We start from the raw sequence: 26,196 nt of genomic DNA, 5'->3' as shown, positions 1-26,196 counted from the left end.
GGACTTGCGGGCAAGACATACATAAAATGCTCAGTTTGGCTTAGAATTATTAGTTTAGAATTCTAGTAAATAAGACATTTTTATAGATGTCATTTGATGTATATAATGGTAAAGTTAATTATGTGAATAGTTAGTATCATTTGAACATGACTGGTAACGTCTACAAAGCATTTTATTGACCGTATTTGATTCAAGCATTCAAACTCACTCTTCTTTCAGATCATTCATTGACGGCTACGTATTTATGGCTTTTGGTTTGTTCATTAGCTTCTTTTGGGTTCTTGAAACTAATGGACATATTGATTTAGGGTCATGTACATTTTGTAGACAAGGCTCTTTAACCACCTAATTTATTCTCATTTTTATTTAGTCCCTCATCAAGAGTAGTGGTAAGCTGATTCTGTTGGACAAGCTCCTTACAAGGCTACACGAGAGAGGAAACCGTGTTCTAATCTTCTCCCAGATGGTACGCATGTTGGACATCCTTGCGGACTACCTGTCCATCCGACGCTACCCATTTCAGGTAGGAACCGGCAGTGTTTTAATTTACTGTACATTGCTGACTAGAGGAGAATCGGGGCATTTATTTTGTCTTTATTGTATTTTACGTGTCATTGGTTTGATTAACAAAGTAAAAACATTTGCCGTACATTAACTTCACTTTGCCAGGAGTAGGAAGTCAGATACCATTCAATTCAATGTGGCCCTGTAGCCACCGCATGTTGGGCACCCCCGGCAGTATTCACTGGGGCATTTTCAGAGTTATTGTCTGAAGTCTCTTCACACAAATATTGGTTTAAGATGGAAAGTAGATTTCCTAATAAAATTCAAGTATCTAAACATTTCCTATGCCCTGTAAGGACATTTACTTGGGTCCTGGTGCAGTCTAAGGTTACTGGTTCCATAGCCTGATTTCTTAACCTTTTTGGGCAAGATTGTTTGCCTTTGGCATTCAAGGGCTACAGTACTTTGACATCCCTTATTTGATCGCCAAAGATGATGATAACGAGTAATCAAGGGGTAGTGGGGAAAGTGAAGGGACCGTGAGACTTGGAACCAATGGCATGCACCATTCATTATCTTCTATGTCCATTCAGTTCTTTTCTTAATGAAAATATGGCCTCTTTTTTTATCAGGTAAGTAAATAGTACATACAAAACAATATATTTCTCAAAAAGCATGTACAGGACTAACTTTTTTAGCAGTGATAGTTGGTAAAATAGTATGCCAGTTGCCTTTTGGGGTATGATGTTCTATTATAAACTCTACTCATTTCGGCTATTGGAAATAACATCTTTGTTTATCTCTCTGAGAAACTATCCAACTTCTGTTGTTTGCACCTCACTAGTAGCTAGGACATCGCCAAACTGGAGATGAAGTACCTTTTCCATGTACACTCCCTACAACACCCTACTTGAGTTCATAACTACTTTTAGTCTCATGCAGTTTAGCAAGATGAAGGCTCATATCTTCTAAGTACACTACCACCTCACTGAATTGAATTAGCACCTACACTTTTACTGCTTTTATACATAATCATCTTTCGGTAACTGGGGCTCTCACCTGGTGCTTTGCTGCTTCCTAGCTAGGTTTACCTTGCATACATACCACATACATACATATACAGTCAGGGGGGCACCAATAGTCACTGCTTTCGAGAAAGGGTGACCATGACTTTAGTCTCATAACTTCGGAATTATAAGGGTTAGTAGTGGTTCAGGCTGTGCTATATTGTCAATGAGCTCTTCCAGCCAATGGAACTAGAATCCATGGCAGGTAATGAAGATTGACTTTCTCCTGGTCATTCTAGATCTACAAAAGAGAATGATATGGTTATTATACGAGAACTGCAGTCTTGAATGTAGCATGTCCAATCTTAAAGACTCTTTTTTAGAGAGGAAGATAAAAAAGTGTGAATATGCAGACTAGGATTACGGAAATGGACACCACAAGCGCAGCACAAAGGAGGCCCTGCAGTCCAGGGGACCCCGGTACTCACAGGCCGAACCCCCACCCACTCTGTGCATTTTCAAAGATGTTGAAGACGCAATGGAGACAAATCTTTTAGAGGCTAGAGACGCTAAGCAGTCTTAGTCGGTGTTTTCCGGACCCCTTGGGGTTTGCATTGCCTGCTGAGGGGGCCTGTGCCTTAAAAAATCAATTATTAGCAGCTCAATAAAGCACACACAAATAAATGAGCAAATGTGAAATTTAATATTTTAAAATGCCCTGTAAATGTGAAGGGACTTGACATTGAAGGTTTAAACTTAAGATGGCATCCATAGATTGATATTTGGGAGAAGCTTAAGTACAGCAAACAGTAGTATGGACTTGGGCGTGGCCTGCTAAGATGGTCGTGTAGATGTGTCTGCTAGAGCTCCCTTAGGCAGTGAAGGAATCCACCATAATCCTGTGGTGTTTCAGTGACACCAACCCCACGACATAAGTGGAAATACAAGTAGCTCGCAATCGAGGACCCAAGGCTGCAATGCCGACCGTTTAGCTGGCAGGCAAGCTCTGGGAACTTAGAGCCCCACGTATCCTCCCCGGTGCCATTTTGAACAGGAGTCGAGCACCGTAATGTCAGACTCTGGAGTTCAGCGCAACAACCAAACATCAGAAAGTTATCTCGGGCTGAGACGACAACCAGCGGGGACAAGGTGACCGGCGTTAGTAAGAATTGTTGGGCAAAGCTCTGGAAGATTAGGAGAGCCCCCACCGATGGAGTGATTGAAGGCAGTTACAAAAGAACATTGCACATGGTTGTGGCCAGCAAACATGAAGTCGCAGTGGTCAAGGTGGTGAGCCTTGTGGAACTGATTGTGTGGGTGAGAGGCCCGAACTAAAGTTCTGTGGAGGAGCAGGTGACCATCCTGCTGAAAAAGACCGGGCCCCAACTGCGTAGGTGACGCAGAAACTCTGTGAGATGGGGACAGCTGTTCTGTTGATGAATCCTAGGGGCAGCGTCGGCATAAGACGTGAAGGTAGATCAGGGGGAAAAAAGACCTGAATCCAACCAACTGGATCAGAGGCAAAACTGAGGAGGTTGTAACCACGAGGGAAAAAATCCTCATGAGGGCTGAGACTGTGCCCCTTCCAACGCAACACCAGGGGGACCCGATATAAGCCCGTGAGACACAGGCCCAATTTCGTGCCAAAAGGCCGGATTTGTCGCAGAAAGCTTAGAGGAAGCGAGACGCGTGCCATAAGGGGGAAAAGACTAGATAACAAAACACAAAAGCGCGCTCCAACCCAGGAAGATGGGTGGCACGAACTAAGACGGCCAGAAAGGGACAGCTGGAAAACGGACTGGATATTGACCCACAAGATGCAGGCAACAACTAATAAACTCAGAGCCACATGAGCCCGGAACTGGGGGAAGGGGCAATCCCCCCAAGTGTTATAAAGGACAAAGCAAGGGATTCTGTAACTTTGGCCTGATTTCAGCCTAATGTATTACAACCAGAGGTCACACTTGGTGAAGACCCTGAGTACAGTGCTTACAGGAACTTATTGCATTCTATGACCGCAGAGGGGAGAGGGTACGTTCTAGATGTACCACTAGCCTGGATGGGCCTAGACTGAGGAAGTAGCGGTCGCACAATAATTGATCCCAGTAGCAAGAACTGACCGAACAAACAATGGTAGCTGGGAAGTCGGGCCATCGATGGAGGCACACTGAGCTTAGTCCCTCTCAGTGAGGGGAAAAAAACACAGCGGATCAGTGCTGCACAAAGCATAGGGGAGAAGAAGGTGCACCAAGGATCACCTGAGCCGAAAGTGGCGTAGCTTGGGCCACAACACAGACAATAAGTCATTGTAGTGTGACTGATCGGCGGGGGTCCCATAATGGTGAAAGACATAGGCAACAAGGTGCAAGCCAATAAAATCTCAAACTATGCGCAGCCTTGCCCCCAAGGCCCAAACCTCCAAGACCTAAACCCAGAGAAGCAAGGAAACGTAGTGCAGTGCCCTACATCTCCGGACCACTCTCTCGCAGACAGACTAGTGGCAATCCACTCCACTCGTGAGGATATGGTCCACATGATTGATGCTGTTGCAATTGATGTCAAATTGCTAAGATGTGACCTCCATAAGGTATCAGAAAGAGTGACTACTACTGAACGAAATGTGGATGCAATGCAAAAAGAGGTCTGCTCCCTCAGAGACATCGTCATTGAACTGCAAAACAAGTGGTATGAATGGCGGTCAAGAAAGAACAATTTACGATTTGTGGGATTTCCGGAGAGGGCCGAAGGACCCTCCTCCGCACTGTTTCTAGAGAACTGGATCATTAATAACATAGCCCCCTGTAGTAATTAGGTCCACACTTGTAGGAAGTTCTCAAGTAGATTTATTGAGCAGTTTGATTAAGACAGGTACAAACTCAATAGGAGACCCACCAGGAGCGTCCATCTAGATGCTCAGCCCATCCAACTGTAAGCACTAAGGCAGAACACCAACATTCTGATAGCTGTCTAGATGAACATTCCATTGGTGATAGAAAGGCATTACATTCAGAATGGCAGGATACTACATATCCCTTTTTCTTATACAGAAAACAAAAGCTAGAAATAGAAAATCAGAACCAGGGAAATAAAATCAAGCAAAATTATCAAAAGAAGGAAAGAAATAGCGAAAAGAGAATACCCGTCACAAGTAAAGCAACAAGAGAAATAAAGAAACTCACATCAGCAAGAGAAATTAAGAAATAGAAAATTGAACAATGGAACCAAAGAGAAATTCAGAAATAGGAATAGAAGAATTGAACCAAACATGTAAACCATCCTTCCTTCTTACACAATAGCAGAAAAGAAAAGAATAGAAGAAAATATGAAAAGCAATTCCAACGCATACCTACTGGCCAGAACAGGAATGAATGGATATTGAAAAGAAAATATAGATTTCAACAGAAAAGTAGATTAGGAAGAAGAACACAGTAAAGAAGATGAGGAACAATTAGGGAGAAACCTCATCTAAACACCATTAACCTTAAACAAAATACAAATCAGTAATGCAAAGATAAGTGCGAGAAAAATTAATCAAGATACAATGAAAACAGAACATATTTAGCTATAAATGTATGAAAGCACTTAAACAATATTAACATAAGCTAAATATGATAATAAGACCCAATCTCTTAACAAAAAGATACGTTGTGCACTTCTTTAGAAATAAAACTAACTAGCGTTGAAAGCATAAAGAGTAAACAGTGTGGAAAAACCACGTTGTGCACTTTATAAAATGTTAATTAATTAGCAAGTATGAGTAAAACTCATGATAAGAGATGTAAAAGACTTTAAACTTTTCATAAATTCCTTCAAACTGGATACAATTATATAGTATGGGTGGGAACCCATGTCACACAAAGGGAATTGCACCCTAATACAACTCCTAAATAGGAAGTGAAATACAAAATTAAGTATGAGTAGGAACTCATTACGATAATGTCGAGGGACGGTATCCCAAGCATAACTCCTTGGAAGGAAACAAAATTTGCACCTACAAAATTTATGTGGGGTCCATGTGTAGACAACTAATGTGGTGCTGTTAGAAACTAAAAGGACTATAATCCTTAGTAAACACAGATAAACAAAATTTGATAAGATCTGTGTATAGACACTAGATGTGCACAATTATAATCTAAAGGGAGTATAACCCTTTGCGAAATACAGACAACAAAAACTAGTGAGGTCTGTGTATGAATAACTGATGTGCACTATTGCAAACTAAAGGGACTAAAATCCTACGTAATACAGAAACAAAATTTTAGCGAGGTCTGTGTGTGCAAACCGAAAGGGACAGACAGGGACCCTTAGCAAACAAAAAATAGCCCTCTCAAAATGATATGTTGTATTACAAGTACAGCCAAAAGAGTAACAGACACACAGCTGTGTTTTTAAACATGGGTTGGATATCACTATAAGTTGCACTATTTAAAGTGCAATAAGATTAAAGTCACTGCAACAACAAAACAACTGCCGAGAAGAACAAAGGTCACACTGTGAAATACATAAACAAATAAGACCAGGCACATATAGGGAGGGACCAGTGAAGGAGTGTGCGCATCACCCAACACTGAGAATATTTCAGGGTAAGGAGACCTGCTCCTATACACCACTACCCACAAAATAATCGTGCCTAAATTAAACCACAATACGACATATCACCTAACTACTACATACTCAGGCAAACAAAGGCAGTGAACATTATAAAGAGATACATAAACAACTTAGAAAGAAAATAATCATAGCGAAAATGTTGATAAATGACAAAGAAACAAATATTTCTGCAAGGAAAATGAGTTAATGTTACGCCGGTGAGCGAACTTTCTCACCCGAGAAATACAGAATTCATCCAACGCTGGTCAACCAGACCTTCTTCCAGTATCCCCATAGAACATCATCAACAGTCATTTGTAGATGTCCAATAGTCACTTGTTGAAGTCCAGACACTAGTTGAAGAAGAACGATGTTACCGCCGGACATCGCACAAATAATGTAGATGAAAGACTTCACATAAATGTGAGGTTATGCACTGTTCACTGCAACTACGGATATGTAGAATCTTCCAATTGTCATGGGGAGAGTAGAAATTTCAGAGCGGGCAGAGTGTCTGTCTTACTCTGACAGTAGAGATTCCAGAGGGACAGAGCGTCTGACGTATGCTCACAGTAGAAATTCCAGAGCGGGTAGAGCGTGTGACATACGCTCACACGCCAGAGACACTCTTCACAGACTCCCCTCGAACGTTCCACGACGTCACCAGAAGACAACAGATAGCAGTCAGGAAGGATCGCTCTGCTTATGTCAACCAACTGTCACAATGCCAACGAAGACAGCAGGGCATACGTTGAAAACAAGAGGTAATAATCTCAAATATTGCCAAGCCACAAAATGTTTCCTGCAGACTGTTGAAACTCTTCTCATTGAGAAAATATACAGCTGGTAAATGTCGGTAAATGTTATTTTAAAATTACGCTGCAGGCAAATGTCGAAGTTCTACGCAGACTGACTTCATGCTTACATCATTCAAATTTACAAGTATCGCACCCAGATAGAGAGTTGGATAATAAAATATCTGGCCACTTTTTTTTTTTTTTAATGTTAGAAAGCTGGTTAGAATCTGCAGACCATCGTAGCGCTCAACCAAAATTGTAGACGGCAGCTCTCAAATGTAATTGCAATGTTGTTTAAAATTGTCAAATTCTACAATTAGAAGGAGGTTGATTTGCCTTTAGTAGGCTGTCCGTGTGTTGTTACAGCTATAGTCCGAGAATAGACTCACCAGACGCTTGAACAACTGGCTGACTGCTGTGGGCGACCGGTGGCAGGTCACTGGTGGGGCTGATTTCTTGACAGTTGGTTTACAGCAGTGCAGATAGTTATTGCTTGTAGAGTTGCCTGAAGTAGGTTCTTTCAGTATCGTCGCCAAAATAATGTAGTAATTAGGTCCACACTTGTAGGAAGTTCTCAAGTAGATTTATTGAGCAGTTTGATTAAGACAGGTACAAACTCAATAGGAGACCCACCAGGAGCGTCCATCTAGATGCTCAGCCCATCCAACTGTAACCACTAAGGCAGAACACCAACATTCTGATAGCTGTCTAGATGAACATTCCATTGGTGATAGAAAGGCATTACATTGAGAATGGCAGGATACTACACCCCCAAAAGAATCTCCAAGTTTTTTAATGTGGAAAGAGCCCATAGAGCGCTGGTCCCACCGCCTCACCCCGGAGCACCACAGAGAGCTATAATAGCCTGATTTGTCAAGTATCGAGATAGAGATTATATTTTACTGGCAACCCGCACCAAAGGTCCGCAACTATATGAAGGTCACCCCATTGCAATCTACCCTGACTATACACAAAGGGTACAAGATCAAAGGAAATCATTTCTGGTGGTTAAGCAACGGCTCATAAATATAGGGATTAAATACAGTCTCCACTACCCAGCCAAGCTACGGGTGGAACATAAGGGGAAAATCCTATTTTTCTTTTCAGCAGCGGAAGTGAGACTGGCTGGATGAAACTGTCGACCGGGCTCCTGTTTGGCACCTCACAAGGGGTCTTCCTGATCCTCGCAACGGAGAGGCCCGACTAGAGGCAGGAATTGACCGAATCAAGGGATTCTCCATTAGGGCAATGGTAGTCTGGGACGAATACAGATGCACCCTGATGGAACCATGCAGATGGCAGAGATAGTGTCAGACTCAGAAGAAGGAACACAAAATGTAATACTGGACTCTAATATATCAAAGAATGCTCCATGCTGATAATATTGGAGCTCGACCTAGCCTCGGTGATCCAGATAAGGGCAAAACTGTATCATGCCCTTAAAAAATGTATATGTGGGGGATGTATCTATTAATTGAAATTACCTTTTGCTGGCAGGGGGGCCGCCCCCTTCTGTCAATAGTTGAGACACGGGCAGGGAACGGAATATGAGGTTAAACAAAAGCAAGAAAACTTGAGCTTTAGTGCAATGGTTTCTTAAGTTATACAGTCTGAAAGTTTCTTGGGAAATAAGGCGTCTCTGCGGATGGGGGGAAGGTCGGACCAGCAACACGGCCCAAGGGGACGGTGAAACAGGGAGTTACCAAAGTTAACCGTGTTTTGTTCTGGTTGGGAATGTTAAAAGCGCTTCTGGGTCTGGTTTTCCTGAATGTGTCCCAGGACGCTCTTGTCAGGGGGATGATAGGGAAGGTGGAAGAGATGAGGTTGGGAAAAAAGCAACTTATAAGGGCATCCATTTCAATGAAATTACTCACCTGGAATGTCCGAGGATTGGCAGCATTCGAAAAACGAGTATATGCTTAATTAAAATGGTATAGAGTGTCAGTTACATGCTTGCAGCAAATACACTTGTGGGGGGACTCATTGCCTTGTATTAGACATGGATGGAGGGGCTAGCTGTACCCCACCTCTTATTCGGGCTTTGCAAGAGGAGAACTTATATGGGTGGTGTCCGGAGTGCCCTTTCAACACTTACATCACATGACGGACCCAAAGGGAAGATATGTGATCCTACATGGTATGCTGGAGGGTCGGGAATTATGCCTTATTAATGTATACGCCCCCAAAGCGGACTGCCCTACCTTTTGTGCCTCTGTCATGATGACAGCGACCCAATACTTAGGTGCAGCAGTAATAATGATGGAGGACGTTAACTGTGTTCTCGATGGAGCATTGTCCCTTGAGGCCCCCCGACTGAACACAAAACCCCGCATGACAAAGACTCTGAAAGACACTCTGTAGGGTATGCAGCTGAGTGATTTTTGGAGGACACAATACCATGAACAGAGGACATTCTCTTGCCATACCCCAGCATCCAATACGCTTAGTCGACTGGACTACTGTTTCCAGTCTGAGGAACTAACTCCTGAGGTAGAAGGGTTAACTTATTTGCTTAGGTACCTCCCTGACCACTCACTGGTCTTGCTTATTATCGGGGTCAGAGACCACATCCGGCAATACCCATTTGGAGAAGCCGGATCCCCATTTTACTGCGGCAGTTTCAACCGCTCTGGACCGATATTTTGAGGAAAATGGAGAGCAGCGTCCAGTAAGAGATATGAGTGGGAGGCCATGAAGGTGGTCCTTAGAGGGGTTTGTATGCAGGCGGCATATGGGCAGAAACGCCAATTGGTGCAGGATATACGTACACAGGAGCAGAGGTTGGGCAGATTGGAGGTGGATCTCCACACCTCTACACACACATTGGGGGAGTGGTACACGGCTCATACAGAATTATTAGAGTCCTGAAACGATTGGAAAAGTTAAATTGCATGGCGTATCAACACCGCCTATGTATGGAAGGGGATAGGTCAGGGGCATGCTTGCCCGGTTGATAAAAAGAGTCAGCCACAATGCCTATAATACAGATATAGGACAGTAATGAGAAATTGGAGCAAAATCAAGGGCGTGATCCTTGATATACTCGCCAAACCCTCGGCTAACATCTATAGAAATGGACCCTCGCATCCGCAGGAGGTGATAAAGGAATTCTTGGCCTCAATAGAGATACCCCAATTAGATCAAGTTAACAGGGAGGCGCTGGGGGCTCCAATTAAAGGAGCTACTGGCGCCTATCAGACGTCTATAAAACAGCCAAAATTTAGGGAATCCATCATTTTATCAACAGTTTGCACCCTTATTGGTAGACCGTCTCCTGGAGGTATATAATGAAGCTATGTTGACTCCGATTCTACTGGCATCCATGAGGGAGGCAATGGTAATAATGATTCCAAAACCAGGCGGGGATCCCCGGCCGCCAAACTCATATATTTATTTATTTTTACAATTTATAGAGCGCGAACAAATGCCCGTAGGCGTCTCGGCGCTAGAAACAGTGCGTAAAGTTCCCACAGAGGCTAAATCGGCAGCTGTTATTGACCAAACAGCCAAGTCTTTATTTTTCTGCGAAATTGCATCAGGGACGAGCTTTCTCTGATGGCTGCTGGCAAAGAATTCCACAATCTAGGAGCTGCCACCAGGAAGCGCCTATCGCCCCAAGTGACTGTTTTGGTACGCGGTACCAGCAGAAGATTAAGGTTATTAAATCGAAGCGATCTTGTGGATGAGTGGAACCTAAGATGGGCTTTCAGGAAATGCGGGCCGCAATTATGCAGTGCTTTGTATACTATACAAAGGGTTTTGAATTTAATCCTGTTCCGGATCTTGAGCCAGTGAAGATCTTTTATGGCCTCCTAGATTGGCATGAACTTCGGGATTCCAGACAGGAGACGGGCTGCGGCATTCTGAATTGTCTGCAGTTTATTAGTCACTTTGGCCTGGGCATTGATAAATAAGCCATTGCAGTAGTCGAGGGAGGACAACACCAGGGAACTTACCAGTGTCCTTCCTACTGCAGCTGCCAAGAACGGCATAATTTTCTTAATCAGCCTTAGTTTATGGTGGGCAGTGGCTGCTGTTTTGTTTGCGTGGGCCATAAAATTCAGGTTCTCGTCAAAAGTCACTCCCAGATTTCTAACAGTAGGGACCGGTTTAGGGGGGGTCCCATACGTGGGCGGCCACCAAGTAGTAGACCAACTGGGTGAGAGATGTCCGAAAATGACCACCTCAGTTTTTTCAGAATTTAGTTTTAGGCAATTGGAGGCCATCCACTCTCCAATCGCCCGCATGCCCCCTTGGAAGTTTTCTGCTACCCTCTCTCCATCACCATTAATGGCCAACACAAGCTGCGTGTCATCTGCGTAGGAGGTAAGGCTCATCCCATGGGCCTTGATGACAGATGTCAAGTCCGACACATAGATATTAAATAGTGTCGGACTTAGGGACGAGCCTTGGGGTACCCCACACAGCAGTGACAGCTTGTCTGATTGAAAATGCCCCAATGTGACCACCTGCGTTCTCCCAGCCAAAAAAGAGGAGAGCAAGTTCTTTGCCAGGTGGCGAATGCCCATCTTTCCGACAAGGTCCACCAAGATCTTGTGGTCGACCGTGTCGAAGGCTGCAGATAAATCGAGTAATACCAGTACCGCTGTTCCTCCCTGGTCCCGGATCACTCGTATATCCTCAGTCGCTTTATAGGCCAATTTTTCTTTTAAATCTGGTTATGAAACTGTTAAGTGGTATTTTGGCGCCAGACTCCTCCCACATATGCCCCACCTGATCCTCGTGTATCAGCCAGGACTCTTACCAAAGCGAAGCACCACCCATAATCTATGGCGCCTAGCGCATGTATAGGTATTCCCCTTGTCTTGAGGAGGAGGATTATGCCTTAGCCCTGCTCGATGTAGAACAGGCTTTTGATTCCGTGGACTGGACCTATGTGTGGTCCATCCTACAGCGAATGGGGGTGGGACACGGGTCTTTTAAACTGAGGCAACTACTTTATACAACAGCTCCTTGTGCCAGAGTCCGAGCTGGGGGAAGGCTATCGGATGCGTTCCCGCTGGAGAGGGGCACCAGACAAGGATGCCCCTTGTCACCACTCATATTTGCGACAGCGATGGAGGCCCTGCCGGCAGCCCTGAGAGATCGGTTGAGCACATGGGAGGATGTCCCTAGGAGATACTAACCACGTGGTTTCCCTATATGCTGATGATACATTAGTATATACTCTGAAACTAACACAGTCCATGCCCATTTTGCTTGGGACACCACAGAAGTTTGTGGAAGTATCTGTCCTCCGAGCGAATCCTGAGAAGTCCAAACAAGTCCCAGTCGGGAGAATAGCAAAGCAACCGAGTGACCAGTTCCCGGAGGTGGGACTTCCCAGGGTGACTACTGCACCTAGGCATTTGGGGATTAGACTGGCACCCACATCTACCTTGTATATAGAACTCAATATAGGGAAAGTAGTGGATGGTATTCGAGGCTCTATACGTTTCTGGAGAGAATTGTCTGTCTCTTATGGACAAGATCACCATCACAAAAATGATCATCCTGCCTGATGCTTTAATGCGCTACAACATTCATTATACAAAATCCCTAGTAATTTTTTCAAAGTGCTAGATGGGTTATTGATTGACCTTCTGTGGGGCACCAAGCGTAAATGTGTCTGCCTGACAACAAGGCAGAGAGCATGGGAGCAAGGGGGATTCCAAATACCCTTCTTGGTATTTTATCATTTGGCCTCTCTGCTCCAGCATGCGATTCATTGGTTAGCTGACCATGATAATTAGGAAAAAACACATAATTAGGAAAAGTCTCTACCAGAGCTTCTGATGCTCGGCAGGGGGGTCCCCTTCTATTTGCCCCTACATAATTCAACATTTGGTGGAGGTATGGGAGAACACAATACGGAAGGTGGTGAAGCATGTGCCTTATGCACCAGACATACCGCAATGGGTAATACAACCCTTCTGTAAAATAACCGACTCTGTCAGTGCGGAGATGGAAGAAAGGAGGCTGTCTAACTATGGAGGACTTATATCACAATGGCCAGTTTATATCTAAAGATAGCGCGGAGAACTCATTTGAATTAGGTAAAGGGCAGTTTCTGCAATATGGAAAGATAGATTTGAGGCATTTGAGCTGTAGATCACATGCTATGCATAGCTCGCCATCTAGTGTTGGATACGGATGTTTGCACTTTGTTTTTGTTCGGAGAAGTCTTTCCAGTCACGAGGTAGATGACTCCTCCTTTCGGTGATAGTGCGCATGGGCATCGGCTCCATCGTTAGATTGTTTTTTTTCTGTCATCCGGTTCGGATGTGTATTGCTGCGCTCCAGTTCGGCACCGTTTCCCGGACCCCTTTGACGCGCAATCCTCTACCCTCGACAGTATTGTTATTGATGCAGCTTCCCATTCTTCGCGTATCCTCTCAACTCAAAACAACTTTGTTCGGAAAAATCATGGCAGGCCGTCAGGCCTCCCGCGCAGACAGCACCAGCAGTCGATTGAACGGACTTCCTTCAAGGTCTGCCCGGGTGTCGTGCTAAGTTTCCACGCACCGACTTGCACGAAGTGTCCAACCTCTGCCTGTCCCCAGAACACGATGAGAAAGACTGCAATGCGTGTCGATCGTTTCAATTGAAGAATATGCTTCGTGACCGTCTCGAGATGCAACACCAAAGCACCTCCGCACCGGACATCTTCAGCGAAGATTACGAGACAGAACATCAAGCTCAAGGAGCCGAGGAAGAACAACACACCTCCGTGTCTGAAGCCAACTCCGACATGGAAGAAGAGGAACAGGTTACTCCGGGGTCAGCGTACCGTGAGTAAAGATACCCGCTCAACAAACAAAGAAAAAGGCTCCGGTCCCTCCTTTTCCTTCGGACCAAGGTCGGTACCGAAAAAAAGTTTCCGATGCCCCGCCCTCAGTGAACCGACACCTTCGGCACCGAAATCGAAACATCTCCTGGTAACAATTCCAATGTAACAGAAGAATCCATCTTCCGCACCGAAAGGCTCGGAGCCGACCCCTTAGAATCTGAAACCGGCAATTAAGGAGAAAGACACTCCGGCTAAAGAGCCTCAGCCCGATGCTCCGCCTTTGGATCCGAAGCTAAATAAAACCGGTTATACACCCTAATACAGGACATATCCATGCCACCTTTCCAAAGAAACGTGAAATAGGTCAGCCAGAGGATTACCACATTCCTCTCAAAAGGAAAGAAGTGGGTACTAACCCTTCTCCCCCTTACATTCCACCTCCTTCTCCCAGTGATCCCAAGTTACTTATTACACCATTAAATTGACCACCACTACCACCTAACCCACAGGATGGTGGAGGTGAGGATCAGTATAGGCCACAGGACATCGATCCTTGAGAGGATTATCATACTGACCCCAATACAGATAATGACCCTGATCTGTATCCGTCTAGACCCTCCCCACCTGAGGCTAACATTGAGTATATTGAGCTTCTTAACAAGGCTGCTCAATATCATGGGTGGAACTCCCTAAAGAGACGTTAGAAGAGGATTTCCTCTTTGAGACCCTTACTTCCTCTCAATAAACCACTCATACATTGCTAATGCCTAAAGCTCTGTTAAAACACACAGATCCTGTGAGAGCACGAATAATTAGACCTAGGGTGGAGAAAAAATATAAGCCTGCCCCTATTGTCCTGCTTATATCAGAGGTCAGTTGCCCTTAGACTTACTTGTGGTTTCCAGCGCTCGCAAGAGAGCTAACTCACAGACCACAGGTGAGGCTCCTCCTCATGATAAGGAGTCTAAGCTGATTGATGCATCTGGCAAGATGCAACCATTGGCGCATTGCCAATGCTCAAACTTTGCTGTCTCGCAACGATAGGGCTCATTTCCATGATTTGGAAAATCTTATGCAATTTGTGCCTGAGGAACACAAGACTAAGGCTAATGATCTTATCCAAGAAGGTAAACTCATCACCAATACATCTGTCAAGTGTGTCCTAGACGCAGCAGATACTGCAGCCCGTGTAGTAAATACTAGCGTACTCCTATGCAGGCATGCTTAGTTGAGAATCTCAGGATTCAAGCCTGAGGTGCAACCCTCCATTCTCAACCAAGCATTTGATAAGGAACATCTCTTTGGCCCAGCGGTGGGCACCTCGCTGGAGAAAATGAAAAAAGACACGGAGGTCGCAAGTCCGTGGGGGCTTTGCAGATACCTACCAATAGGGGTTCCTTTCACCACTCCTTTTACAAGGGTAGTTCCAAAAATGTATCCACCGAAAATCCCTCCTCCTCTTACAAGGGCAACAACCAGTCCCCCTCATCAAGAGGTTATTTCAGAGAAGGTTTTAGAAGAAACAACGATGAGGAAGGGGCAGAGGCAACCCCACCCGCACTTTCCCCGCAAACCAGCAGTGATTTCCTCCAGTTGCCCTTCGATTATTGCTCTCCTGTCGGGGGACTTCTCTCCCAATTCCTAACTGTCTGAAATTCAATCACCTCAAACAAGTGGGTACTACAAATTATACAGTATGGTTACTGCCTGGAGCTCACAAACACTCCCCCAAATATTCCTCCAAGATCACATGTAATGTTACAAGAGCATCTTACCCTTCTAAGGCAAGAGGTTCTCTCTCTGTTGGAAAAACACGCTATAGAGCCTTGTACTAGACCTCAGAGAACTAAATCTATACATTCAGTCGGACCACTTTCACTTGGTCACACTCCAACAAATACTTCCACTTCTTCAGCAAGGCAGCTTTCTGTCCACTCTGGATTTAAAGGACGCCTATTTCCATATTCTCATTCACCCTGCTCACCACAAATACCTCCGGTGTGTGGTAGAAGGCCAACATTATCAATTCAAGGTCCTCCCTTTTGGAGTAACTACCGCACCCAGGGTTTTAACAAAATGCCTGGCAGTAATTACGGCTCATCTGAGAAGATAGCACATCCATATCTTCCCTTACCTAGACGACTGGCTCATAAAGGCCAGCTTGCAGCAAAGCTGCCTACGCCACACTCCAAAAACAGTGCAACTACTTCAGGACCTTGGGTTCACTATAAACCTTACCAAGTCTCATTTCCAACCGTCCAACATACAAGTGTAATTAGGAGCCACACTAGACACTCACAAAGCTCTAGCATGTCCCAACCCAGTCAGAATCCACAACATGCAGACTCTAATCTCTCAATTTCAGCTCCAACACTCATTATCAACTTGAGTGTTTATGCAATTACTAGGAATGATGGCGTCTTGCATTTTAATAGTCCCTTACGCAAGAATCCAAATGCGCCCCTTCAAGAGTGCTTAGCACATCAGTGGAACCTGGTTCAGAATCAGTTATCAGAACTAATGTTGGTGGATGGTCGCACCCATCGATCTCTGCAGTGGTGGAATACACGAAACCTTTCAAAGAGGCGGACCTTAATCGACCCGGTTCACAGATAGTGCTAACAGAAGAAACATCGCTCACTGTTTGGGGAGCTCCTCTCCAAAAGCATACCATTCAGGGCATGTGGACTTTGCAACAAAAGCAACTCCACATAAACCATCTTGAGCTGCTAGCAATTTTTCTTGCGGTCAAAGTGTTTTAACTGAATCTAGTAGGCAAAGCTATCCTAGTTGGTACAGACAACATGACATCAATGTACTACATACAAAAACAGAGGGACACACTCTCTTCAGCTGTCATAATTAGCTCAGAACATCTGGAAATGGGCCATAACTCCCAAAACATATCTCCTTGCAGAACACGTTCTGCAAGACTAGACTGCAGATCTGCTCAGTCATGAACGACAACAGATCCACAAAGGGTAACTCCACCCTCAAGTTTTCCTCCCATTCTTTCAGATGTCGAACTTCCCAGACATAGATCTGTTCGCCACACATCTAAACGCAAAATGCCCAAGCTTTGCATCCAGGTATCCACACCCATTGTCCAAAGCTAATGCACTATGGATGAACTGGTCAGGGATATTTGCGTACGCTTTTCCACCTCTCCTGTTATGTTTCATATAGGTACCCTAACATAAGCCCGGGTAACATCATACCCTTTCACCTACATCACCTCCCCTATACTACACAGTAACAAGCCTTTTAGACTGACATAGTATGAATGAATATTCATAAGGGTTCTTGGAAACCAGGTTGGCGCTACACCACCTTCCTCCCCATAGCTACGTACACGGTTCGTCCCATATGTCATCCTTAAATCCAATAATGGCTAATACAAGAAACAAGTGTCAAAGGAACCCTAGATACTTTCTGTATAAATACAACACCTCTTGCTAGTGTTAGATAGAGGGAACCAAGACTTGCAGGCCAACACACTGACCAGAGACGCTGAGGTTCCTGCATGCAGACATTCCAGCCGACCGCGGTCTGACACATCCCTTGTGGGGTGTCCAACTCGAGACAAGGACTGTGTCCCACACTCTTTTGCTTCAGGTAATGGGGTTAGACTAAACCTAGAGGGACTCTTGGCTTCACACCTACTCAAATGCTAGGTACACTCAGGTACATCTAGATAGGCATTGTAGGAGTGTGTGTGCTTTCTTTTATCATGCATTTTATATTCATGTATGTGTTCATGACTATTGCAAAATGGTATATGTGTACTATCCTTTTATATTCACTATACTGCTGATCATATATCTCTGTTACTGTCTAACGGTTGTCACAGCATATATATTTTACACTAGAAGAACTGTGCAATAAATAGTTATTGTAACACGCCCAACTGTTTCTTCTGTGTAACTCTCTGAGACGAAGTAAGTGGGCACGAGTAACCGAGCGAAAGGTAGTACATTGTTGCCACGATTCTGGGGGATCAGGGTTGTCATGTTCTAAGATTGCCAGAAACTATTCTCTCCCTGATAAGAGGAGATTATAGTGGCACTGTGAGCCAGCTAATGCAAACAGGCTAACATACGCGGTGGGGGGAGCTCAGAGTTAGTCTGCAACCAATCCTACAGTTTGTTATCCAAACACTCAGGTCCTATATGAGTAATACAGGACCTACACTACATGGTGCCACCAATGTTGGGTGGGTACTTATTTAACAGTAGAATCTGAGTAGTTCAGTAATGCTTATTCTCAGAGACCCCTACTCTCAAAACACCAGAGATGTCTGGAGTGGGTGGGCTCAAACTGCTGAGTAGGCGAAATATATTTATTGGCTGCTGGTTAATCAAGCTTGACAGGATGCAGTGTTCCTAAAAATTGCGCAATAAAACCTGATCTTAGTTCCCTTGAACAAAATCCTTCTCGGTTACAAAATGACCGCAGTATTAGAGTGACGCCTCTCAACAGTAGATCAAGAGGTGGATGGAATTCTAATCGCACCTAAATACAGATGTACAATCACCCTAAAACTATTAGAAAATGGTCTACCAGCTTTCGTGATTGAGGCATACGGATCAAACAAAACAGAGGTATTCTATTTGTGGGTTACATTCCCAGAAGCAGATGCACGAACACAGACATTTCGCTACTATACAGATGTAGATGCACCATTGGAATATTGTCCATTCGAGGACATAGAAGTTCCACTCACGTACCAGAAACACTTATACTTGTTTAAAGGCGCCCTACCCCACAAAAGAGGAGGAGTAAGGCTCGGTCCGTTATGAAGACCAGGAGCAACATTGCCGATATTAGCAGGCTACACATCTCATCCGGACATTGAAACAATGCCACAGCCAGACTTACTCACTCAACACAGAGAATTCATTAAAATCTACAGAAACATGACACAATTTGTCATGAGGACTTTCATAGTCCAACCAGCAGCAGTTGCAATAAATGGAACTCAGTCTCAGAGTACAGCAACTAAAATCACTCCACAAACAAAACACGGGGTAATGGGCAAAATGCCCATGAAACACGAACAAATGCCGTTCTAGGTAGCTCAGAAAATAATACAGAGGCAGTATTCCCGAATACTACCCCATTTTAAAAACACAGAATGCTAACAATCTGCTTGCCCAAGGGGATAATACCACAATTAGAGGACTGTACCACTTGGCATACAGTCTTTGCTGCCATTTATACCAGGACTCACGGTATTCCTTTATAAGTGGTGATACGCGATGTATTAAGACAAATACAGAACGAGTACAGAGCAGAGCCTGCGTTGAACTTAAGGATGAAGTTACTAAATAACTATGACCAGGTATCGGCCATAAACCTAGCTAATATTATAAGGGAAGCAGCTTCAGTGGCAATCCTCCAACACCTAAGGGAGTCCAGTCCATTAGATCAACCACACAAACTACCCAAAGTTTTTGAAACTGCGTATGCAGAATTGGGCAGAGAGAGTTTGGGTGGGAAAGCTTCAAAACCTCAACTGATGGGCAGTCCTGAAAAGGACACTTCTAAGCAGACACCTTTTTCTTCTTCTAAAAAGAAGTGGGATAATAAAAAAACAACAAAACTGCACAGAAAAAAAGATCTCAATCCCAAGGTAGATCTCCTCCACAGGAGCACTCTGAAAAGAGGTACAACCATAGGAATAGGGATAACATTAGGAAACCTGACAGGTATCAGGTACACATTCCTCTCGTTCCTTTCAGGACTCGACAAAAAACTGAGAGAGAAGGACGGTCAGAACACAAAGAAGAGTGTACAAAGTACAGAGACAAGCAGCACGCTCAAAACTATACCAAAAAAGAAAAGCCAAAATCAAAACCTCAGTTTAAAAAGAAGAAAGTTGCAGGCCTGAAAATCAGACCTGCCCAGAATTCTGAGGACACAACTTCTGAACGGGGAGTGGGCTCAGACAGTGCGGCAGAAGTAACAATAGCTCGCCAGAACCTAAAGGAATTTCTGGTGACAGCGGACTTGAATGATTACATCACGGTGGAAACCCCAGATAAAAAAGTGAGTGTCCCACATAAGTTACATGAAATAACGCTCCGGATAGAATGGGACAAGCCCAGAAAAATAAACGGTCTCTTATGGAAGAACCTACAATCTGGCTACGACATCCTGTTAACTGAACAAGATTGCCCACCAGCATTCGTTATTGGGTGCCCCAGGGGAGAAAATATACATTTTCCAGCCTTCTCCGACCTCGTCCCCATTCACCTTAAATACACATATGCACAGGAGTGGGCAGTATCCCAAGTTCCAGCATTATACAAAAATCATGCCGGATGAGATGAGAATTCAACCCACCACATGATCCCGTTAAAAGTTTCACCAAATGCTCAGAGGCAATATCCTATAAAGCAAGAAGCTAAAAACAGTTCAGAGAGATCTTAGATCAACTTGAATATCAAGGTGTCATTGAAACATGCACCTCACCAAAGAATAATCCTTTGTTCCCCGTATCAAAACTGGGGAATACATATCTTCTAGTTTTAGATTACAGAGATTTAAACACTTGCACTAAGACATTTGCTGTCTAAAACGCACACAGTGCCGCATTGATGAATAACATTGTGCGGAAAAAATACAAAACTCCACGTGATATCTCAAATGGATTTTTCTGCCAAAATATAGCGCCTGAAATCAGGTATTTAACTGCATTCTCAGCGTTGGGGTCCCAGTGACAATTTTGTCATCTCCCCCTAAGAACAGCCCCGGGGTATTTTCAGCAATGGTATTTGAGTTACAGAAATTTGATGAAGAAGCATTGTCCTATGTGGATGATATTTATCTGACGGACGATGACTTAGAGAGGCACCTGACCAGGGTGAGCAAAATTATTATGGGATTTGCCTTTGAGGGCTACAAATTTAACTTTAAAAAATCAAAAACTGCCCATCTCAGTGTTCTGTATTTGGGATATGAGCTGTCAAGGGAAAAGTCTAGCAGCTTACTTTTTAGAAAAGTGTGTGCTGCTTCAACCTCCAAAAACATTAAAGAATCTACAATCAATACTGGGATTCCTAAATTTTGGCAGAACATACATTTTGAATTACGCAGAAAGAGTAAAACCTTTCTACGATTTAATAAAACCTGACTTTTCGGTTAGACATTGGACACAGGAGCACAAAAATATCCTACGTTCACTACACGAAGTCATAATAGATTCCAAACACAAACACCTGTAAATGTACACCGCTTGGTGATCCGTGTAATAGCGTGTCAATGCGGGTACACCTACTTAACCTTTACTGAAGGCGAAACAGTACCAATCGCATACAAATCACACCTGTACACAAACACAGAAATGAGTTTCACTTCAACACAGAAAATGCTGACAGCAGTTCATACCGCTGTAGCAAGAGAAAGAGCACTGGCTCAGGGGAAACACATAATTGTCGTAACCCCGGTACCGGCTTTAGCAACGGTTACAAAGGCTAGCATTCCAAATGCAAAAGCCTTACATCCAAGATGGATACAATGGGCTAATTCTCTTACTGCAATGGACGTTGAATACAGATTTCATCCAAGTCTAAAAACACAAGCATTCCTGCAATACAAACTAGAATATCCTCTACCAAATTCAATCTTGCCTCTCGAGCAGTATGAATATATCAATTACAATGACTGATCTGCTCAACTGGCCATAGGGAGTAAGCAACAATACAGCGCAGCATGTGCTGTTGTTAAAGGTTGCATGCGGGATGGGAAGTTCCATCCAAGTTCCACCAAGATGCAATCTTTAGGAGACTGTACGGCACAGTTGGCAGAGTTAAAAGCATTAATACTGGCACTTGTAAATACGCATCACAAATTCCCCACACTAATTGTGTGCGATTCTTTTTACTGTGTGCAGTCATATAATGAATACTTATACCATGGGGAACATAACGGGTTCAAAGATGCAAAAGATGGCTCAATTAAGCATAAAATGCTATGGGAACAGGTAGAAGAATTGAAAAACAAAATACCAAGGGCTCATGTGATTCACGTTGAAGGGAATTCGTTGGCTGATGAAGGGGTGTACGCACGGCTTCCGTAGCTGTAATCACTCGTTCAAAAACAATGATAGACAATGAGATTATGGTTGCTGTCATTGCTTCGCTCAGAGGCAGTACAGCAGTACCAAAGAAATTTCCACTCAAGTACTCCTACAAGTTAGATGCAAGCAACATTCCATATGCTCAGATTCCTGGAGTGGGGGATTGAGTAATTCCAAACATGGATCGTAGACAAGTTTTGATTGTTACGTCACACAAGGGTTCTGGGCTCTGCGAACACCGGCGTTACAGAAGCTATTTCGTTATTGAAGCAGTGCTATTGGTGGCCAGGTCTAACAAAGCAAACTAAAGACTATGTCTATGTTTTTGACATCTGTCAGTAGTGAAAGAATCAACCAAAACACGCCGGGCACAGACACCATTATTAAACTCAGACAAAGCTCTTGCATGTTTGTATTTGGACCACTGCGGCCCCTTACAATTTGATGGGGCTTACAAGTATATCTTGGTGGCAGTGGATTCATGCTCAAGATTCTTATGGGTCTGGCCTCAGCGCTCGACTGACGCTCAAACTGTTAACAAATATTTGTGAGTCTTTATAGGGACATACGCAGTTGGCATGTTACATTCTGACCGGTAGCCCGGGGTTAAGCTCTCAGGCTTACAAAGAGGCCATGGAAAGTATGGGTGTAGCATTGCGGTACTCTTCTCCGTACCATCCTGAGGGAAATTCGGTTGTGGAGAGGAAAAACCGGGACTTAAAGCAATCTTTAACAGCTAGGGTATTAGGCAAGGGCGGTAGTTGGGTGTGAGAAGTTGGCCCGATGTGCAGTGCTCACTATTCTAGTGATCACTATATATCAGTCCAAACAACCCTTATTGATGATTGGTTGTAAGTCAACCTTATAGACCAGCTATCCTAGTAGCATGGATACGAGCAGTCTAAGGCTAAGACTCTAGAGGGCGTGTTAAGCCAGCTGTTTTACCATCACATTACCCCTTGAACACCCAGTGAAAGGACACCACACAAGTGTTATGAAAATAAACAGTGTATTTATTAGAATCACAACAACCCTGTACTCTTTATGAGGACAGGGTGCTAGGCACACAACAAAACTCTTACGAAAATACTTGAGTTAGCACGTTATACACAAATGCCCGAGGGGCACGAAAAACCATATACTTAAGAAGTGGAATGCGAAATTACTAGCAGGTAAGTACAGTACTAATAGGCTTTGGAATCGCTAGGACTTAACTAGGGAATCGTTAGATTACTTCTAGGAGACCTAGGGGACTCGGGTGCAGAGTGTGCACTCTCACGCGGGATGCGGGACAAAGTCTATGGAAGCTAGTAAAGGCAAAGTTAGTGTTCACGGGCGAACCCGACCTGGTAGGAAGAAAACGACAGTGGATCCTGACCCTAGGATAGTGAGGCTATGCTGGGACACCGAAGTGCCGAAGTTACCTAGCCCAGGGGCTGCAGCTGCATAGGTCTGAAAAGACGTCGGGGATCTCGTTGCCGGACCAGGAGCCTGGAAGAAGGAAGTTGCTGGCAGGCGACCAGTGAAGGAAAGTTCGTTGGATCCAAGCCTGGATCAAGGAAGAAGAAAACCTGAAAGCAGAGGGGACCAAGTTCTTGAATCACTAGCCAGTGATTAAGTGGGCACCAGGATGGCACCGGGCGAAGTCACCTCGACTAGGTGAGTGGGCGACGCTGGCTCTGCAGATCTCACGGACCAGGAGGCGTTGTCGGCGACCAGGATGGAGAGGCGAGCTGTCCCACGATGGATGAAGCTGTCGGCGTCGAAGTTACCCCGGATTGGGCAACAAGCCTTGGCTAATTCAAGCCCACGCGGTGGACTCAAAATGGCGTCTTGAGTGGACCAGGAGGGTCCGGGGGGCTCCTCTTTTGGAAGGGAGCAAGGGCCAGCCTGGAGCAACCAGACCAGCAGCAGAAATGTCGTCGGGCGTCGTTCAGAAGGCCACAAGCCAGCGGGCTAGTAGCCAAACAACGCGGTGAGCAGCAAAAAGCAGAAGGGCCCCACGCAGATCGTGGAGATGCTGGGAGGCTGCACTTCGGTGCTGGAGCTGCTCAGGGTCGGGGCTTCTCGGACCCCAAAGCACTCACCAGGAAATTACTCGGCGGGCTTGCTGGAAAGAAGTCGTGCAGTCTTGAAGATGGCCGGTCCCTCGAGGTCTCGTCACACCCACGAATCTCAGCGTGACTGATGATGCAGGTAGAGGTCAGAGGTGCCAGGGAAGCCGGTTCTCGTCGAGCTGGGCAGTCTTGATCCGGAGGAGAGACTTGCAGCAGACCGCAGTGTTCTTAAGATGGTGCCTGCGGATGCAGGGTGACTACTCCTTAGTCACAAGGGAGAAATCTTAGGAAGAAGTCTTGAGTTCCTTTCGTGGAAAGTAGTTTCAGGATTCAAAGATGATCTGATTTGGAAGGGGGCCAGTTCCTACCTTTATCCTGTAAAAAGGGGCTGGCACGCGACTAAGTCCTGCCCTATGGGTGGGACCAGGAGGGGGGTGGTTACACCCCTCTCCTTTGGCGGGCTTTCCCCAGGCCAGGGGCTGGAGTGCCCCTGGAACTGGTTTCAGCCGGCCTATGCACAGTGAGCACCGGGGTGCCACTTGCAGTCACCTTCCTCTGTAGCCCTGCCTACCTGGAATACACAAAACCCTGTCTGGGACGGTGCTGGCACCGCCCCTGGCAGGAAACCCTTTGTCCTTGCCTCCTGCTCTGGGAGGACTCCCAGCAGCAGGAGGGCAGACTTGTGTCTCGGTGGGAGCATCCATTTTGTGGATGCTAAGGCTCTGTCTGACTTTAACCGGGGTTAGGGGTTACATACATGTCGTGTCCCTCTAGAAGGGTGGAATGCTAACCCCGTCGCCAGAATTGGCGAGGGGTTAGTATTCCAATTCGTATGACACCTTACTCGACATGTTTTGATAAAGCGATACCAGAGTTGGCATATAACCGCGAGGATTATAATGCACTTAAGAGTATATGGTATGCGATATCATGGAAACGGCTAAGGGATAGATCCCGAAAGCCGCAGACAGGCTCAGCTCATGCCAGAGCACCATCTCACACGATTCCAAGCACTCTGCCTTCAGGATTGTTAAGGCCTGCCATAGGAGTGACTGATAGGAGATCTGTGTGTCCATTTTAGGGTTAGATATAGGAATACTATATCTAAAGCAAAGGGTGATTACACCACCTTGCCCCAGCTGTCAAGCAGCCAGTTGTGTCAGATTTGGATGGCCAGCCAGGGGTGGCATAATACATGCTGCAGCCCCTGGTAGGCCCTGGGTACACCTATGCCCTGGGTACCTAAGGTACACTGTACAGGGACTGATAAGGTGACTCAGTATCCAATTTAGATATGTACCTAAGGTACATGGAATCCATTTTACAGAGAGAGCAGTAGGCCTGGGGCCCTGAATAGCAGGGTCCCAGGTCAACTAAGTCAGAAAACCAGCAAAACACCAGGCAAAAAGTTGGGGGCAACCATAGTCAGGGATCTACCTTCCTACATTGGGTCAATCTCATATGGGGCACAGAGAACCCTCAACAATCAGCCAAGAAGTTCTCTAGGGGGTGTAACTCTATACGAGGTCCTATTTGGGAAGAGAATGTGGGTTTTATTTATTTATTGAAAGTTTTGTATAGCGCGAACAAGACCTGTGGGTATCAGAGCGCTTTACATAGAAGTAGGATAAATATTAACAAGATGGTAACCATTAAACAACATATAGATATGAGGTAGATAATTATATGGCTATAGTGAGTGTTTATGTAACTACATTCCACTCAAGTTAGTCGATTATAATACGAATTAACTTTAAAGCATGAAGTTATGTCATTTGTCCTTTTCGTCATACATATGAGGTAGCGGTTATATAGTTTCAGGATGTGAGATAACTGTATGAGTTCATTTTGACATGAGGTAGCAATTGGTATACAGTTTAGTTACAAAGGAAAGTCGTCAGTTTCAAACCATCATTTATCTTTCATCTAATTCACGTCAATCCTTCCCGATGACGTAAGTATTTTGTTTGAGGATAAAATTTGATCCCATAGTGAAACATAACCTTGTCTATTTAAGGTGTTTACTCATTAAGAAGCTCTTCACTTCTCGCTTAAATGTTGAGGTATTAGGAATCTTCCTAATGCTTGGAGGGAGTGAGTTCCAGATTCTAAGGGCAGCTCCTGTGAACGCTCTGTCATAAGTTTTTTTCTTTCTGAATATGGCTGGACGCAGCACCAACTCTTTGGCACTCCTAGCTGGTCTGTTGCCTCCTGATAGCTCAATTTTCTTGGATAGGTATCCAGGAGTATTGTGGTGGAGTGCTCTATGGGTGATACATGCTATCTTTAGTTGAATTCTGTCCTCATAGGGTAGCCAATTTAATGCTTTCAGGTGAGGAGATATGTGGTCAAACTTCCTTGATCCGGTGAT

The 26,196-nt window shown here is 44.7% G+C and overlaps 1 protein-coding gene across 2 annotated transcripts in view; it reads left to right on the top strand.

The window, feature by feature from the left end:
- The window catches only part of CHD2 (chromodomain helicase DNA binding protein 2), a 2,197,496-nt gene that overhangs the window by 951,977 nt on the left and 1,219,323 nt on the right, over window positions 1–26,196 (top strand). For both annotated transcript variants that reach the window (XM_078683153.1, XM_078683151.1), the window contains one exon: window positions 371–523. In XM_078683153.1, coding sequence (XP_078539279.1) covers window positions 371–523 — 153 coding nt within the window. The remainder of the gene's footprint in view (window positions 1–370; window positions 524–26,196) is intronic.

The sequence above is a fragment of the Lissotriton helveticus genome, chromosome 3_1, assembly GCF_964261635.1.
Source record: "Lissotriton helveticus chromosome 3_1, aLisHel1.1, whole genome shotgun sequence".
Classification (NCBI taxonomy): Eukaryota; Metazoa; Chordata; class Amphibia; order Caudata; family Salamandridae; genus Lissotriton; species Lissotriton helveticus.
This window is presented reverse-complemented; position numbering and strand designations above follow the sequence as displayed.